Below are 15,170 nucleotides of genomic sequence, written 5' to 3' on the forward strand. Positions count from 1 at the left end.
CGGTCGTCCCCTTCTCCTCCTGCCCCCAATCCCTCCCAGCATCAGAGTCTTTTCCAATGAGTCAACTCAGGACTGATTTCCTTTAGGATGGACTGGTTGGATCTCCTTGCAGTCCAAGGGACTCTTAAGAGTCTTTTCCAACACCACAGTTCAAAAGCATCAATTCTTCGGCACTCATCCTTCTTCACAGTCCAACTCTCACATCCATACATGACCACAGGAAAAACCATAGTCTTGACTAGATGGACCTTAGTTGGCAAAGTAATGTCTCTGCTTTTGAATATGCTATCTAGGTTGGTCATAACTTTTCTTCCAAGGAAAGATGCAAATAGAAGCAATACTAAAATCAGATACATTCTATCACTGTATTTTATTAAATCTTTTACAGTGGTTACACTCATGAAACTATACAGACAACTTAGCTCCCTTTATTAGGAAAGATCATTCTGGAAGTAACTTCCATTATTTTAGAGAACAAAAATGAGAACTTGGCTTACTTTGAAGAGTTTAAGAAAATTACATGCCTTATATTATTGTCTTAATGGATTTTAATATAAAATTGACATAGTGTTCTCACCACTTACTGGAAATATCCTCCCTTTAAGATAAGAAATCTCTGTGTCTAATTCTCTTAGGATTTTACTAATAGCTGAGGCCATGCTTCTGGAGTGGATGGTAGACATGCTGTCCTGTTCAAATACTTTCTTGCCTGAGGCTTCTTCAAAGTCAACTAGGACTGATCGGATTTCTTGAAGCACTCCCTCATGACTAAGCATCATCTTTCTTAGCTGCTCTATCTGTGTGCTGCTGTCTTTCAGCATATCGTCCTTAAGGCATTTGGCAGCTTCAAGTTCATGAACTGTATTTTGAAGCTGGTTTCGTAAATCCTCCTGGGACTGACTCTCCCTTCGTCTATGAAATAAATGAAAGAAAAGAAATAATATTGATAAAACTCAGATTCACACAAATGATTTTACTCTAGAAAAAGTAAAACTTTAAAATAATTTCAGGTAACGAAGCCCAACCTGATGTCAGCCATGGCATCTCTCTCCATCTGCATCTCTTGAAGTTTTGTTTGCAAATCAATGACTGATTGTCTTAAGTAAAACTTTTGTTTCTCATGCAATTCATTGCTCTGGAAAAAAACGGTCCTGCAAATTAGTCTTCATCAGAGGAACATATTTCCTTATAGCTAGTAATTTCTAAAAATCTATATACCAATTATTTAATTTAAAAAAAAATTGTGTGTCTTTTTAAAGAAATTATTAATATTTATTTGGCTGCACTGAGTCAGTTGTGGTACATGGGCTCTTTCACTGTGGTGGGTGAATTTCTCTCCAGAGCAGAGGCCTCAGTAGTTGCAGCTTGCCAGCTTAGTTGCCCCATAGCATGTGGGATCTTAGTTCTCTGACCAAAGATCAAACCCATGTGCCCTGCACTGAAAGGGAGATTCCTAACCACTGGATCACCAGGAAGTCCCTCAATTGTTTGTTCTTATGTGTACTTCCTTCCCCCTTCACCACTGTCCAGGGCCTAATTAATCATTTCTAACATAGATTTTTGAAATACTCCTTCAATCCACTTACTAAGGAAATGGCAACCCACTCCAGTACTCTTGCCTGGAAAATTCCATGGACTGAGGAGCCTGGTGGGCTACAGTCCATGGGGTTGCAAAGAGCTGGACATGACCAAGCGACTTCACTTTCACTTTCACTTTATAACCAAAACATCATTTCTAGAACAAATCTGACTTATAGCTCAAGAAAGAGATAGGAATAAACTCTATTCCTGAGGACAGAAGTGGTTGAAATTGGGTATACAGAAAAGTCAACCCCTACCTCCAACTGACTTAAAAACTGTCAACTGACTTGGCTGCAGACAACTACCATTAAAAAAATCAAGGTGTTCTGCTACAAGGAAATTCACAAAGATCTCTAAAATCAGGCACTGAGAGGTCTCCCAGAGTAACAGTTGACACCCCATCTAATTATCCCAAAGTAAAGCCATCAAGTTCTGCCCATAGACAGATTGACAACAGTTTTTTTTTTTTCCTACTGTTCATTCTTGAGTATGAACAAAAAGCCAAAAACCACTGAACACTTGAAGGAAGATTACAAAATAAAAAAGAGACCAAGATGAAACAAATGAGAAAATACCCAGAAAAAAAGATCCAAAGAAACAAAAAGTGATAATGCAACAGTGGAAGAGCATTTCCAAAAACTTGTACTAGAGAGAAATTTGAAAGACATTTTTGCTATAAAGGAAGAATAGGGCTATGTCAAATAAGCGATCAGAGGAGAAGAAAGGGTTCCTGGAAATTAAAAATATGGCTGCAAACTAAAAAGTTGCAATAGAAATGTTGGAAGTCAAGATGCCTCTTTAAGTAGAAAAAGTAGATAAAATTTTTGAAAGAAAAAAAGAGATTTAGAGGTTCAACCTAAACAACAGGAGCTTCAGAAAGAGAGAACTGAGAAAACAGAGAAAGAAACTGTCAAAGGAAAAAAAAAATTGAATTCCTCAAAGCCATGAAATTAAAAGATGCTTGCTCCTTGGAAGAAAAGTTATGACCAACCTAGACAGCATATTAAAAAGCAGAGACATTACTTTGCCAACAAAGGTCTGTCTAGCCAAAGCTACGGTTTTTCCAGTAGTCATGTATGGATGTGAGAGCTGGACTATAAAGAGAGCTGAGTGCCAAAGAATTGACGCTTTTGAACTGTGGTGTTGGAGAAGACTCTTAAGAGTCCCTTGGACTGCAAGGAGATCCAACCAGTCCATCCTAAAGGAAATCAGTCCTGAATATTTACTGGAAGGACTGATGCTGAAGCTGAAACTCCAATACTTGGGCGACCTGATACAAAGAACTGACTCATTGGTACAAAGACTCAGATGCTGGGAAGAATTGAAGGCAGGAAGAGAAGGGGATGACAGAAGATGAGATGATTGGATGGCATCACCAACTTGATGGACATGATTTTGAGCAAGCTCCGGGAGCTGGTGATGGACAGGGAAGCCTGGTGTGCTGTAGTCCATGAGGTTGCAAAGAGTTCGACATGACTGAGCGACTGAACTGAACTGAAAGGCACAAATCTACAGGCCAAAAGGGTCCATTGAGTCCCTTTTGGGACTAGCACAGTGAATGAAAAAAAAACAAAAAACCCAAAATCCACACCTATGCACATTACAGTGGAATTTCAGAGATAAAGAGAAGACCCTGAAGTTTCCAAAGATGAACCTCAACTAAGTAAAAAAATATCATCTACAAAGGAACAAGAATCAGATAGATATCTTCTCAGTCTCTGCAAGGGCACACAATATTTTCAAAGGACTGAAAGAAAATAACTTTCAACTTTATCCAGCTTAAGTTATTTTCAGAATGAAAAAAATTCATAAAATGTATGTCCCATATACTTTTTCTTGAAGTTTCTAAGATGTGTTCTGACTAAATGAAGAAACAAATCAAGAAAAAAGAAAATAATAAATCCTGGAAATCATGGCTCCAACCAGGAAAGCAGTGATAATAATCTCAAGAAAATAGTTTTTAAACATTTTTTATAGTTACACAACAGACCTAAGAAAAAACTCATCTAGACTAGACAAAAGAACTAAAGAGTCCTGGGTTAAAGGAAGGTATGATAGAAAACCTATATGATAACTTTTTTAATAAGGATATGATAAAGGTAAATAGTATAAAGGAAAAAGAAAGGCAATTGGGAACCACAGGAAAAACAAAAACTACACAGCAAAGGAAATATAAAAGGTTACTACCTGATTTTGCAGTTCACAATGTTTATATAGTCACTATAAGGGGGGACCCGCCATCTTTTTCTCTAATAGTCCAGGTGAAGGCTAGAGCAGTCTGAACTTTGGAATGTAACAGTGGAAATGAAAACATGTTTGAGAAATATATACAAGGTGCACTGGACGGACTTGGCAGTAAAGTGCATGTCAGGGAAAAGGCAGAGGTATCAAGAATGAGTCAGGTTTTTGCCCTCTGCAATTGTATAAACGTAGCACCACACAAAGCTAGAAGAAAGGTTTGGGGGAAATCAGGTGTGTGATTGGAAATGGTGAGTTTATGGAGCCTGAGAAAACTTTCAAGCAGAAATGTCCAGGAGGAACACGGGTACACTAACTGGGTGTAGAGACCAGTTAAGAGGTCTGACCAGATGTGTAAACTGAACAGGCACTGACATATACACGGCAACAGAAGCCACGGAAATCACGATTACAATCTATGGAGGGTTTTGCTGGAATAACAAAACTGAAAAAGACTGAGCTGGAGGAAAGTTAGGAGAGTGTGCTTCCAAGAGACCTAAGAGAAAAGAGTGCTTCAAGATGAAAAGAATTGCCATGTGTGTCACATGTTGTGGAAGAGGCAAGTAAGATGAAGCGTTGACTAGATTCAGCATCAGCGCTTACCCTACTGAGGCACATCCTGTTACTATCATTTCCCATTTTAAATACCTCAGCCATAAGACTGTAAACATGCACATAAAAACGAGGACATCTTTTCCAGCTTTATATATCCAGTACCTAGTATAATATCTGTTACATGGGAGGTTTGTGATAAATATTATGTCTCCAAATAACCCTGTTATTTACTAACTGATATAACTATTAATAGTTTATTTGGAGCCAGTCAAGTGTCACATACTCTGCCAGAGGACAGATGTGGAAAATTAATTAAGGCATTGTTTCTATTCCTCATTGGTATTTCTGTGCTTCACCCATCTATCTATCTGTCATCAATCCACCTCTATTAGTGTACTTATCATAAAGTATCATCATTGTTTATATGCCACCTCCCTTCGAGACTATGAACTTATGAGTCCTATCTTATTCATCTTTGCATCCTCTGTACATAACACAGTGATACATCTCTTTCAGCACTTAATAAACTTGTAGAATTCTTAACTGATGAGACAGAACAATGCACTGGTGGATACAATAAAAAGCACTAAACACCACAACAGACGTGTGCACAAGGAGTAATAACTGTACAGAGGAGATCACGCCTACCCGTGTCTAGAGGAAAGTTTTCAGAGAAAAATGCTTGAGCTCAGTCTTGATTGAGAGCAAGAACTGCCAGGCAGACAGTCAGAGAAGGGGGAATGATCTGGGCAAAAGCATGAGGGTCTAGAATTGTAGGTACATCTAGGGAAGAGCAGGTGGCTTGATACTGCTAGAATGGAGGATATATATATAAGAAGCAGGTAGCAGAAGAGGCTAAAATGCACAGGGAAAAGATTAGATTAGATTAGATTACAAAGGCATCTGTGTAAGTTTGACTCTAAGCTATAGACTGCTCAGATCCAACATGCAGTTGTAAAGCTGACTAAATCCAGCTTGATTCTACATAAGGTCCACTTGAAGTTTTTATGGATTAATTTCTAAACACTATTCAGCTGTCACGTATACACACACATCTAAAATCCAATCCCCTACCACTGCTTTGAAAAGAAAAACTTGCTATCATGATAGCAGCACAGCAGGCTTGAACCAATTATTAATTATAATTATAGCTGAATGTCATTAAGCATAACACTTTGAGCTATCCAAGTTTCACTAAGATTACACCAAGAGCACAGCAAAAGAATCAATTTGCAACTCACTTCATTTAGTCTTCTCTGCAAATCTTTGACTTGATGTGAATATTCTTCCAAAACACGCTCAATGTGTTCCTTTCCAGGGTAAGGAATGACTTTTCTGTGAGAATCAAGTTCCACTTCATATTTAGGGAAAAAAGGAATTTGTGTTATAGTCCCAGTTGAAGATGTGTTTTCAATTATTGCTCCACGAATAGACGACATAAAAAATGGACTTGAAGAACCTAAATATTAAAGACTTAATTAGCCAATTAATTAACTGAATAATAAAATCATTTTGTGGTGAACAATTATCCCAGCTGATGCCCTTACTGAACCCTGAAGGAGCTCAAGGTCTCATGGGGAAAAGAGACAAGTGATAGTCGCTCTGAGAGAGAAGGGTACAAGATAAATAGGAGGAGCAGGATAGGAAGAAGGCGGCAGTTTTACTTGCTAGTGATCAAGTGATACTTGCATTGAATGAGCCTTGAAGCATCTATGACTATGAAGTAACTAGCCTGTATTGTAACTCAGTATGTATGAAGTAACTAGTATGTATGGTAACTAGTTTATGTAGTAACTCTATGGTACTGTATCTGAATTTGAGTTTTCAGTATGAACTTAAAAAACAAAAAATCTAATTCCAAGTTTTCAGATACTGAACACTCCCAGACACAGTGTTACTTCACCAGCAATAGGCACACGAGATCCTGGTGTGTGATTACTATTTCCTACTAAAAGGAACCAGGGCTCCTTAGCAAACGGCTGATTCCAGGTTTGGTGGAACAGGAAAAGTACAGTGTGAGTTACAATTAAGAACCACTACCTTTATCAGGCAGAAAAAAATAAGTATTGTAGGAATAAGAGAGTGAGAGTGCTAGAAGTTAGCAGGCTGGATTCCAGAAGCCCAACTGTTCTTGGCAATAAGATCCAAGATAGCAAAGTGAGTAGCTGTTAGCAGTTCAGTCGCTTAGTCGTGACCAACTCTTTGAGACCACAAGAACTGCAGCACACCAGGCTTCTCTGTCCATCACCAACTCCCGCAGTTTGCTCAAAATCATGTCCATCAAGTCAGTGATACCATTTAACCATCTCATCCTCTGTTGTCCCCTTTGCCTCCTGCTTTCAATCTTTCCCAGTATCAGGGTCTTTTCCAAGGAGTCAGTTCTTCCATTCAGGTGGCCAAAGTATTGGAGCTTCAGCTTCAGCATCAGTCCTTCCAATGAATATTTAGGATTGATTTCCTTTAGGATGGACTGGGTGGATCTCCTTTCAGTCCAAGGGACTCTCAAGAGTCTTCTCCAACACCACAGTTCAAAAGCATCAATTATTTGGTGCTCAGTTTTATGGTCCAACTCTCACATCCATACAGGACCACTGGAAAAACCATAGCCTTGACCAGACAGACCTTTGTTGACAAAGTAATGTTTCTGCTTTTTAATATGCTGTCTAGGTTGGAGAAGGCAATGGCACTCCACTCCAGTACTCTTGCCTGGAAAATCCCATGGATGGAGGAGCCTGGTAGGCTGCAGTCCATGGGGTCGCTAAGAGTCGGACACGACTGAACAACTTCATTTTGACTTTTCACTTTCATGCATTGGAGAAGGAAATGGCAACCCACTTCAGTATTCTTGCCTAGAGAATCCCAGGGATGGGGGAGCCTGGTGGGCTGCCATCTCTGGGGTTGCACAGAGTCGGACAAGACTGAAGCGACTTAGCAGCAGCAGCAGCAGGTTGGTCATAGCTTTTCTTCCAAGGAGCAAGCGTCTTTTAATTTTCACGGCTGCAGTCACCATCGGCAGTGATTTTGGAGCTCCCAAAATAAAGTCTCACTGTTTCCCCATCTATTGGCTATGAAGTGATGGGACCGGATGCCATGATCTTAGTTTTTTGAATGTTGAGCTTTAAGCCAACTTTTTCACTCTCCTCTTTCACTTTCATCAAGAGGCTCTTTAATTCCTCTTTGCTTTCTGCCCTAAGGGTGGTGTAATCTGCCTATCTGAGGTTATTATTATTTTTTTTTATCTGAGGTTATTGATACTTCTCCCGGCAATCTTGATTCCAGTGTGTGCTTTATCCAGCCTGGCATTTTGCATGATACTCTGCACATAAGCTAAATAAGCAAGCTGACAATATACAGCCTTGACATACTCCTTTCCCAATTTGCAACCAGTCCGTTGTTCCATGTCTGGTTCTAACTGTTGCTTCTTGACCTGCATACAGAGATCTCAGGAGGCAGGTCAGGTGGTCTGGTATTCCCATCTCTTTAAGAATTTTCCACAGTTTGCTGTGATCCACGTAGTCAATGGCTTTGGTATAGTCAATAAAGCAGAAATAGATGTTTTTCTGAAACTCTCTTGCTTTTTCTACGCCCCAACGGATGTTGGCAATTTGATCTCTGGTTCCTCTACCTTTTCTAAATCCAGTTTGAACATCTGGAAATTCTTGGTTCCCGTACTATTGAAGCCTGGCTTGGAGAATTTTGAGCATAACTTTGCTACCATGTGAGATGAGTGCAACTGTATGGTAGTTTGAACATTTTTGGGCATTGCCTTTCTTTGGGACTGGAATGAAAACTGATCTTTTTCAGTTTGTGGCCACTGCTGAGTTTTCCAAATTTGCTGGCATATTGAGCACAGCACTTTCATAGCATCATCTTTCAGGATCTGAAATAGCTCAACTAGAATTCCATCACCTCCACTAGCTTTGTTTGTAGCTAGTGATACTTCCTAACCACTTGACTTCACATTCCAGGATGCCTGACTCTAGGTGAGTGATCACACCATCATGATTATCTGGGTCATTAAGATCTTTTTTGTATAGTTCTTCTGTGTATTGCTGCCACCTCTTCTTAATATCTTCTGCTTCTGTTAGGTCCACACAACTTCTGTCCTTTATTGTGCCCATCTTTGCATGAAATGTTCCCTTGGTATCTCTAATTTTCTTGAAGAGATCTGTAGTCTTTTCCATTCTATTGTTTTCCTGTATTTCTTTGCATTGATCACTGAGGAAGGCTTTCTTCTCTCTCTCTGGAATTCTTTGGAACTCGGCATTCAAATGGGTATACCTTTCCTTTTCTCCTTTGCCTTTTCTGTACAGATCAAAATAACTGAGTAACTAGAGTAGAGAGGCCATGCGTCTGAGACCTTAGATGGATCATCCATGAGGACAATGACACTGCAGGATGATGGTGTGCCTGGGGCGGGAGCGACAGTCCAGCAGCTAAGCGCCCATGCCCCCACTGGCTGAGGGATATCGTGCGGGTGGCGAGGTGAGCGAGGGGAATGAGCAGGGCGGATGGGTCCAGTACGATGGAGGTGCCAATGGCATGAGCATCCTAAGGAGCAGAAGCTTTTACAGAATAAGCATTGAAGATGAGAGTCTGTAAGCAGACAGTGGAACAGCAGGCCTGTAATCCAGACTGAACTCTGGCCGCGTTCTTTCAGACGAGAGACATGAAGGGAAGCAGGCAGGGCTGTATAGTCACCTGCCTGACTGCCAGAAAGCCCCTCTCCTGCCATGTGCTGTGGAGACCATCCTTCCAATACCCCATTCCCAGTGTGTTTCCTGGTAGGTTCGCAATGGAAGGTGCTGGCAAAAGACCAGAAGGCCGGAGGCGGGGAGACCTGAGGGACTCTCCTCTCTCCTGCTTCAGATGGGCTTCTGGCAGTGAGTGGTGGGTCCGTCTTCAGCAGGCAGCCCAGTCCGTGGTTCCAGCTCCTGCTTCTACCCAAGCCTTATAGCAGTTCCTATTCTCAGAGTCCTTTTGGCCCAGAAGCTGGTAGCAGCTTCCTGCTGTGGTTGATCTCTGCACTCTCTCATCTCCCATGAACCTTTTTGGCTCTTCCAACACCTGCGTTATCAATTCCCTGTATTAAGTGCCGCTTATTTATTCCACCTGTTTATGTCTTCTGTCTGCTGACTGACGTAATTTTCATCAGTCGATGGGAGGCCTGAACTAGAACAGTAGCCATGGGAATGGAGAGGTAAAATGCATTCAAGAGACATTTCTGATACTAGAGAAAGCAGGATGTTGTGCTTGACTGGATGTGGCAGGGAGAGGTGTAAGGGAAAAGAAGTCAAAACAATGCAGAATTGGGGCCTGGAGCAGAACAAGGAAGAGAAGGCATTTAGAGAAACGGCATGTGCGGAAGTGCCTCAACATGGAAACAGTCTTCAAACCAGAAAATAATGTAAACACATGCTAAAAAATAGACATGCTATTTTTAAAAGATTAAACAACTTCTTCCTTATAAAGCAGAATTATAAATAATCTGGTAAACATTCATGAACAAGGTCTGTACCCTGCACAGTTAAACCAAAACATACTAAAAAACAGCGGCTTGAATGAATATTATGAAGGCTGCTTAGTTCTAATTTTCTCCCATTTTTGTTTTATAAAAAACACATACCTGCATTGGATGGGATGCCACTGCTTGATAAAAGATGTTCATTTTTGGGTTCACAAGGTTTTTGTTCCATATTAAATATTTGCTACCTCTTCTTAGAGATCTTGAAATATGAATGCTTCCCTATTTAGTTCTTTGAGTTCTTATCTATAAAAGACAGGGATTTAGTCTTTGTTAATAAGGTACTATGTGAAAATAGTTTACAGAGGAGGAAATGACTATATTCACATTTGAAATTTAACAACAGGTTTTCACCAGGGAAATATTTATACAGAAATATTATTACATAAAATTAATAAGTGAACAGAATTTTATTGTAAAACTTATTGATTTTAATGGCCAAGTGGTTTATTAAAGATAACCCAAAATAAGATACACTTTTAATCACTACGATTATTAGCACTCTGATCTGGGGCAGACTTTTTTCTCTTCTTATGTCTCTCTCATCAGTTACATTGTCAAATAATGAAAGAAGGCACTTCCTCAGTAAAAAGTCACAATTAGAAATTCAAATTAGAAATCATTAATAAAAGGTAATGGAGGAGGGCATGGCAACTCATTCCAGTATTCTTTCCTGGAAAATCCCATGACAGGGGAGCCTGGTGGGCTACAGTCCATGGGGTCACAAACAGCTGGACACAACTGAGTGACTGAGCACAATAAATAGTAAAAACTTCTTGGACAGCAAACAGTGCTCGTAAGTTTAGATTAGGCCAAGAGGGGACTTTGGGGTTTGAAGAACACTGGTAGAGGCCTGATTCCAAATCTTCTCCTTATCCTCTGAATATCCATGAAATCAACAACAACAACAACAACAAATAAATAAATAAATAAAAGCACATGGGCTCCCCTGGAGATGTGGCCGTAAAGGGAAGAAGGAAATGCGAGGGGAAATTTTAGGAACCAGCAGAAGCAAAAAGAAGCAAGACATGCCAGTGCTCCTTCTGCCCCTCCCACCTAACATCCCCCACCATCCATAAAAGAGAACGCAGGAAGACTGCTCTCTCAGACCAATAGTCCTGTCCACTAAACAAACAGAAATAGTTAAAAATAGATCACATCCATACAAAACTTCCACAAAGTATCAGAAAATGTGGATAACATCTTTTCTGCTCATGAAAAGTCCACCGAACCCTCCCCAACAACAAACATGAACATGAACTCAAAGAAAGCTGTAACACAGCACTTCAAGCTGAACTGAATATTCTCAAACAAGCATCTGGGAATAATGAAAAGTCACCCTTGAATAAGAATTGTAAAGTGTAAGAACGGAAGTGGACAAGAAACAAAGAAAACAAGCCAGTCATCAGGAAGAAATGAAATGAGAGTTGACCAAAGTAAGGAAAGCGAGAGAAGAAAAACACAAAATTATATCAGAAATGAAGACCAAATTACAAAGACCAGAGAATAAACTGCAGTGTAAACTTAACAAAGGCATTGAAGGAAGTCTGGAAAACAACCAAGAGGATGAAAGTTGAGATAAAGAAGAAAAAAGGGTTGGAGAGGAAGTGAAAGAAACGGATGACAGGCAAAGGAGGTTGAATATAATTGGTGTCCCTGAAGAAAAAAAGTCCAAAAAATGAAATGGAACTATTATTTAAAACTGTAACCCAAGGAAGCTTCCTAGAAATAAAGGAAGATCCAAATCTATACATCTTTTGATACTAAGGAAAATCAGCCAAGAATGATTAACTTTGAAATACATCCTATTGAAACAATATTAAGATGTTAAAGATTATGAAAAAAATCCTTAGGGCCTTCAGGCAAAAAAAGATGAAGTAATTTATAAAGGCAAAAAGATTAGAATGGCATCAGATTATTCAAAAACAACATACAAAGCAAGACAACAGAAGACCAGCATTTTCAAGAAATATAAGGAAAAAGAAAGTACAAACCAAGCCTATTATATCCAGCCAAGATCAAAAGATACAAAGGCATGGAAAAGGAGTTTTGAATGTGCCAGAACACTGTACATAAGTGCCCCTTCTGAGCAACCGGCCAGAGGGAGTGAGGCTTCATCCAACCGATAGATGACCAGCAAATGTGGCAACACGGTAACAGCTGGTGTAAATCTTTGCTTTTTCCAGAGGTTTTAAATTTTTCAAAATAAAACTTGGGAAAAGGGAGGACTATTTAAAAAAAAAAAAAAAAAGATGACTGGGAACACTGAAAAAAAGATTTATGTGAACATTTTAAATATTCAATTGTAGAGCTGAGACTAAAATAAGAGGAGGGTAATGGCACTGAAAAATAATATATAAATATTATATGTGTGACAATAGAAAACAGATACAACTAAAGACGGGAAGAGAGAATAAAAGGGAAATAGAGGGCCACTGGTTGTAAAAGGTACCATTTAAAATGGACAAAAAGCAAAAGGCTAAACAAGAAAAAATGTTGAAGGGGTTATGGGTGTAGTATAGAAAGCATTAAGGCAAAGGGAACAACTGCTGCTAAGTCGCTTCAGTCGTGTCCGAATCTGTGCGACCCCAGAGACGGCAGCCCACCGGGCTCCTCCATCCCTGGGATTCTCCAGGCAAGAACACTGGAGTGGGTTGCCATTTCCTTCTCCAACGCATGAAAGTGAAAAGTGAAAGTGAAGTCCCCCAGTCGTGTCCGACTCCTAGCAACCCCATGGACTGCAGCCTACCAGGCTCCTCCGTCTATGGGATTTTCCAGGCAAGAGTACTGGAGTGGGTTGCCATTGCCTTCTCCAAAAATCTTAAATGCCAGAAGAATTTTTTTTTAAAAAAGAAGAAACACCAAATAAACACATTAATATAATACACACAGTAATTACACCACAAGATAATAATGTAATAACAATGAGACAGAATTTAGGCCAACACAACAGTCATGTCAGTAAGTCTGAAGGGACTTGAATATTTAAAGAAACTTCAAATTAGCTCTTAAAAAAAATTCAACTCTGTGCTGAAAAAATTCAACACCATGATCTGCTAGGTAAATGAATGCAATAAGAAAGCATGGGGTGTCCATACTATCCAAACCAATCTGCAGACTTAATGTGATCCCCATTAAAATTACCCTGGCATTTTTCACAGAACTAGGACAAATAATTCCAAATGTATCAGTTCTGTTCAGTCGCTCAGTTGTGTCCGACTCTTTGCGACCCCATGAATCGCAGCACACCAGGCCTCCCTGTCATCACCAACTCCCGGAGTTCACTCAGACTCACGTCCATAGAGTCAGTGATGCCATCCAGCCATCTCATCCTCCGTCGTCCCCTTCTCCTCCTGCCCCCAATCCCTCCCAGCATCGGAGTCTTTTCCAATGAGTCAACTCTTCACATGAGGTGGCCAAAGTACTGGAGTTTCAGCTTTAGCATCAGTCCTTCCAAAGAAATTCCAGGGCTGATCTCCTTCAGAATGGATATAGAACCATAAAAGACCCAGAACTGCCAAAGAAATCCTGAGGAAAATAAAACAAAGCAGGAGGCATACCCCTCCCAGACTTCAGACAATATTACAAAGGTACAGTAGTCAAAACAGCATGGTACTGGCTGCCCTCCCCCCCCCCCCCCCCCCCGCAACTCCCACCACAGGCATATGGATCAATGGTACAGAACAGAGAGCCCAGAAATAAGCCCACTCACCTATGGTCAATTAATCTTTGACAAAGGAGGCAAGACTATAAAATCGGAAAAAGTCTCTTCAGCAAGTGGTGCTGAAAAAAGTTAGACAACGGCATGTAAATCAATGAAGTTAGAAAACATCCTCATACTATATACAAAAGTAAACTCAAAATGAAAGACTTAAATATAAGACATGACCCCATAAAACTCCTAGACGAGAACGTATATAAAATATTTCTAATAAAAGTCATACCAATGTTTTCTTAGGTTAATCTCCCAAAGCAATAGAAATAAAAGCAAAAATAAACAACTGGGCCCTAATCAAACTTATAAGCTTTTGCATAGCAAATGAAACTATAAACAGAATGAAAAGACAACCTACAGACTGGGAGAAATTATTTGCAAATGATGTGGCTGACAAAGGATTAATTTTCAAAATATACAAAGAGCTCATACAACTCAATAACAAAAAAGCAAACAACCCAATCAAAAAATGGGCAGAAGACCTAAATAGACATTTCTCCAAAGAAGACATACAGATGGCCAACAGGCATATGAAAAGATGTTCATCACTAATTATTAGAGATTTACAAATAAAAACTACAATGAGATACCACTACACACCAATCAGAATAGCCATCAATAAAAAGTCTACAAATAATAAATGCTGGAGAGGATGCAAAGAAAAGGGAACCTTTTTACACTGATGGTGGGAATGTATATTGGTACAGCCATTATAAAAAACAGTATGAAGGGTCCTCAAAAAATTAGAGTAGCATATACCTAGACAAAACTAATTCAAAAAGAGATGAGCACCCCTGTGTTCACAGCAGCACTATTTACAGTAGCCAAGACATGGAAACAACTTAAATGTCCACTGACAGATAAATGGATGTGTGTGTGTGTGTGTGTGTGTGTATACAATTTAATACCATTTGCAGCAACATGAATGGACCTAGAGATTATCATAGTAAGCAAAGTAAGTCAGAAAGAAAAAGACAAATACCATATGATATCACTTATATGTCAAATCTAAAATATTACACAGATGAGCATATCAATGAAACAGAAACAGACTCACAGAAATAGAGAACAGGCTCACAGTGGCCAAGGGGAAGAGCACTGGGAGGGAAGGACTGGGAGTTTGGGATTAGCAGATGCACACTATTATATATTCAATGGATAAACAACAAGGTCCTATTGTATAGCACAAGGAACTATATTCAATACCCTGTAATAAGCCATAATAGAAAAGAATATGAATATATATGTATAATTTTGCTATACAGCAGAAATTAAGACAACACTATAAATCAAACATACATCAATATATTTTTTTTTAAAAAAAGCATAGGTTAAAATCCTGATAACCAGACCAAACAGTCTTCAAGCCAAAGAGGACCAAGGGCATTTAAGTTAAAAGCTTCATCCCACAATAACAATATAATGCCTCTGACTCTGCTACTGCTGCTAAGTCGCTTCAGTCGTGCCCGACTCTGTGCAACCCCATAGACAGCAGCCCACCAGGCTCTCCTGTCCCTGGGATTCTCCAGGCAAGAACACTGGAGTGGATTGCCATTT

At 39.7% G+C, this 15,170-nt stretch overlaps 1 protein-coding gene across 30 annotated transcripts in view; it reads right to left on the reverse strand.

Annotated features, from left to right (window-relative positions):
* Positions 1-15,170, reverse strand: part of CCDC158 (coiled-coil domain containing 158) — a 78,429-nt gene that overhangs the window by 53,611 nt on the left and 9,648 nt on the right. For 14 of the 30 annotated variants that reach the window (XM_060417286.1, XM_060417274.1, XM_060417283.1 and 11 more), the window contains exons 3-8: positions 13,611-13,681; positions 13,194-13,376; positions 10,001-10,144; positions 5,616-5,833; positions 1,026-1,135; positions 585-912 (exon numbers count right to left, since the gene is read on the reverse strand). In XM_060417286.1, the coding sequence (XP_060273269.1) occupies positions 585-912; positions 1,026-1,135; positions 5,616-5,833; positions 10,001-10,070 (726 nt within the window). In that variant the 5' untranslated portion in view covers positions 10,071-10,144; positions 13,194-13,376; positions 13,611-13,681. Of the gene's footprint in view, positions 1-584; positions 913-1,025; positions 1,136-5,615; positions 5,834-10,000; positions 10,145-13,193; positions 13,427-13,610; positions 13,682-15,170 lie in introns of all 30 variants that reach the window. The other 16 variants (XM_060417287.1, XM_060417284.1, XM_060417268.1 and 13 more) reach the window with 5 other exon arrangements.

The sequence above is a fragment of the Ovis aries genome, chromosome 6 (assembly GCF_016772045.2).
Source record: "Ovis aries strain OAR_USU_Benz2616 breed Rambouillet chromosome 6, ARS-UI_Ramb_v3.0, whole genome shotgun sequence".
Taxonomy (NCBI): domain Eukaryota; kingdom Metazoa; phylum Chordata; class Mammalia; order Artiodactyla; family Bovidae; genus Ovis; species Ovis aries.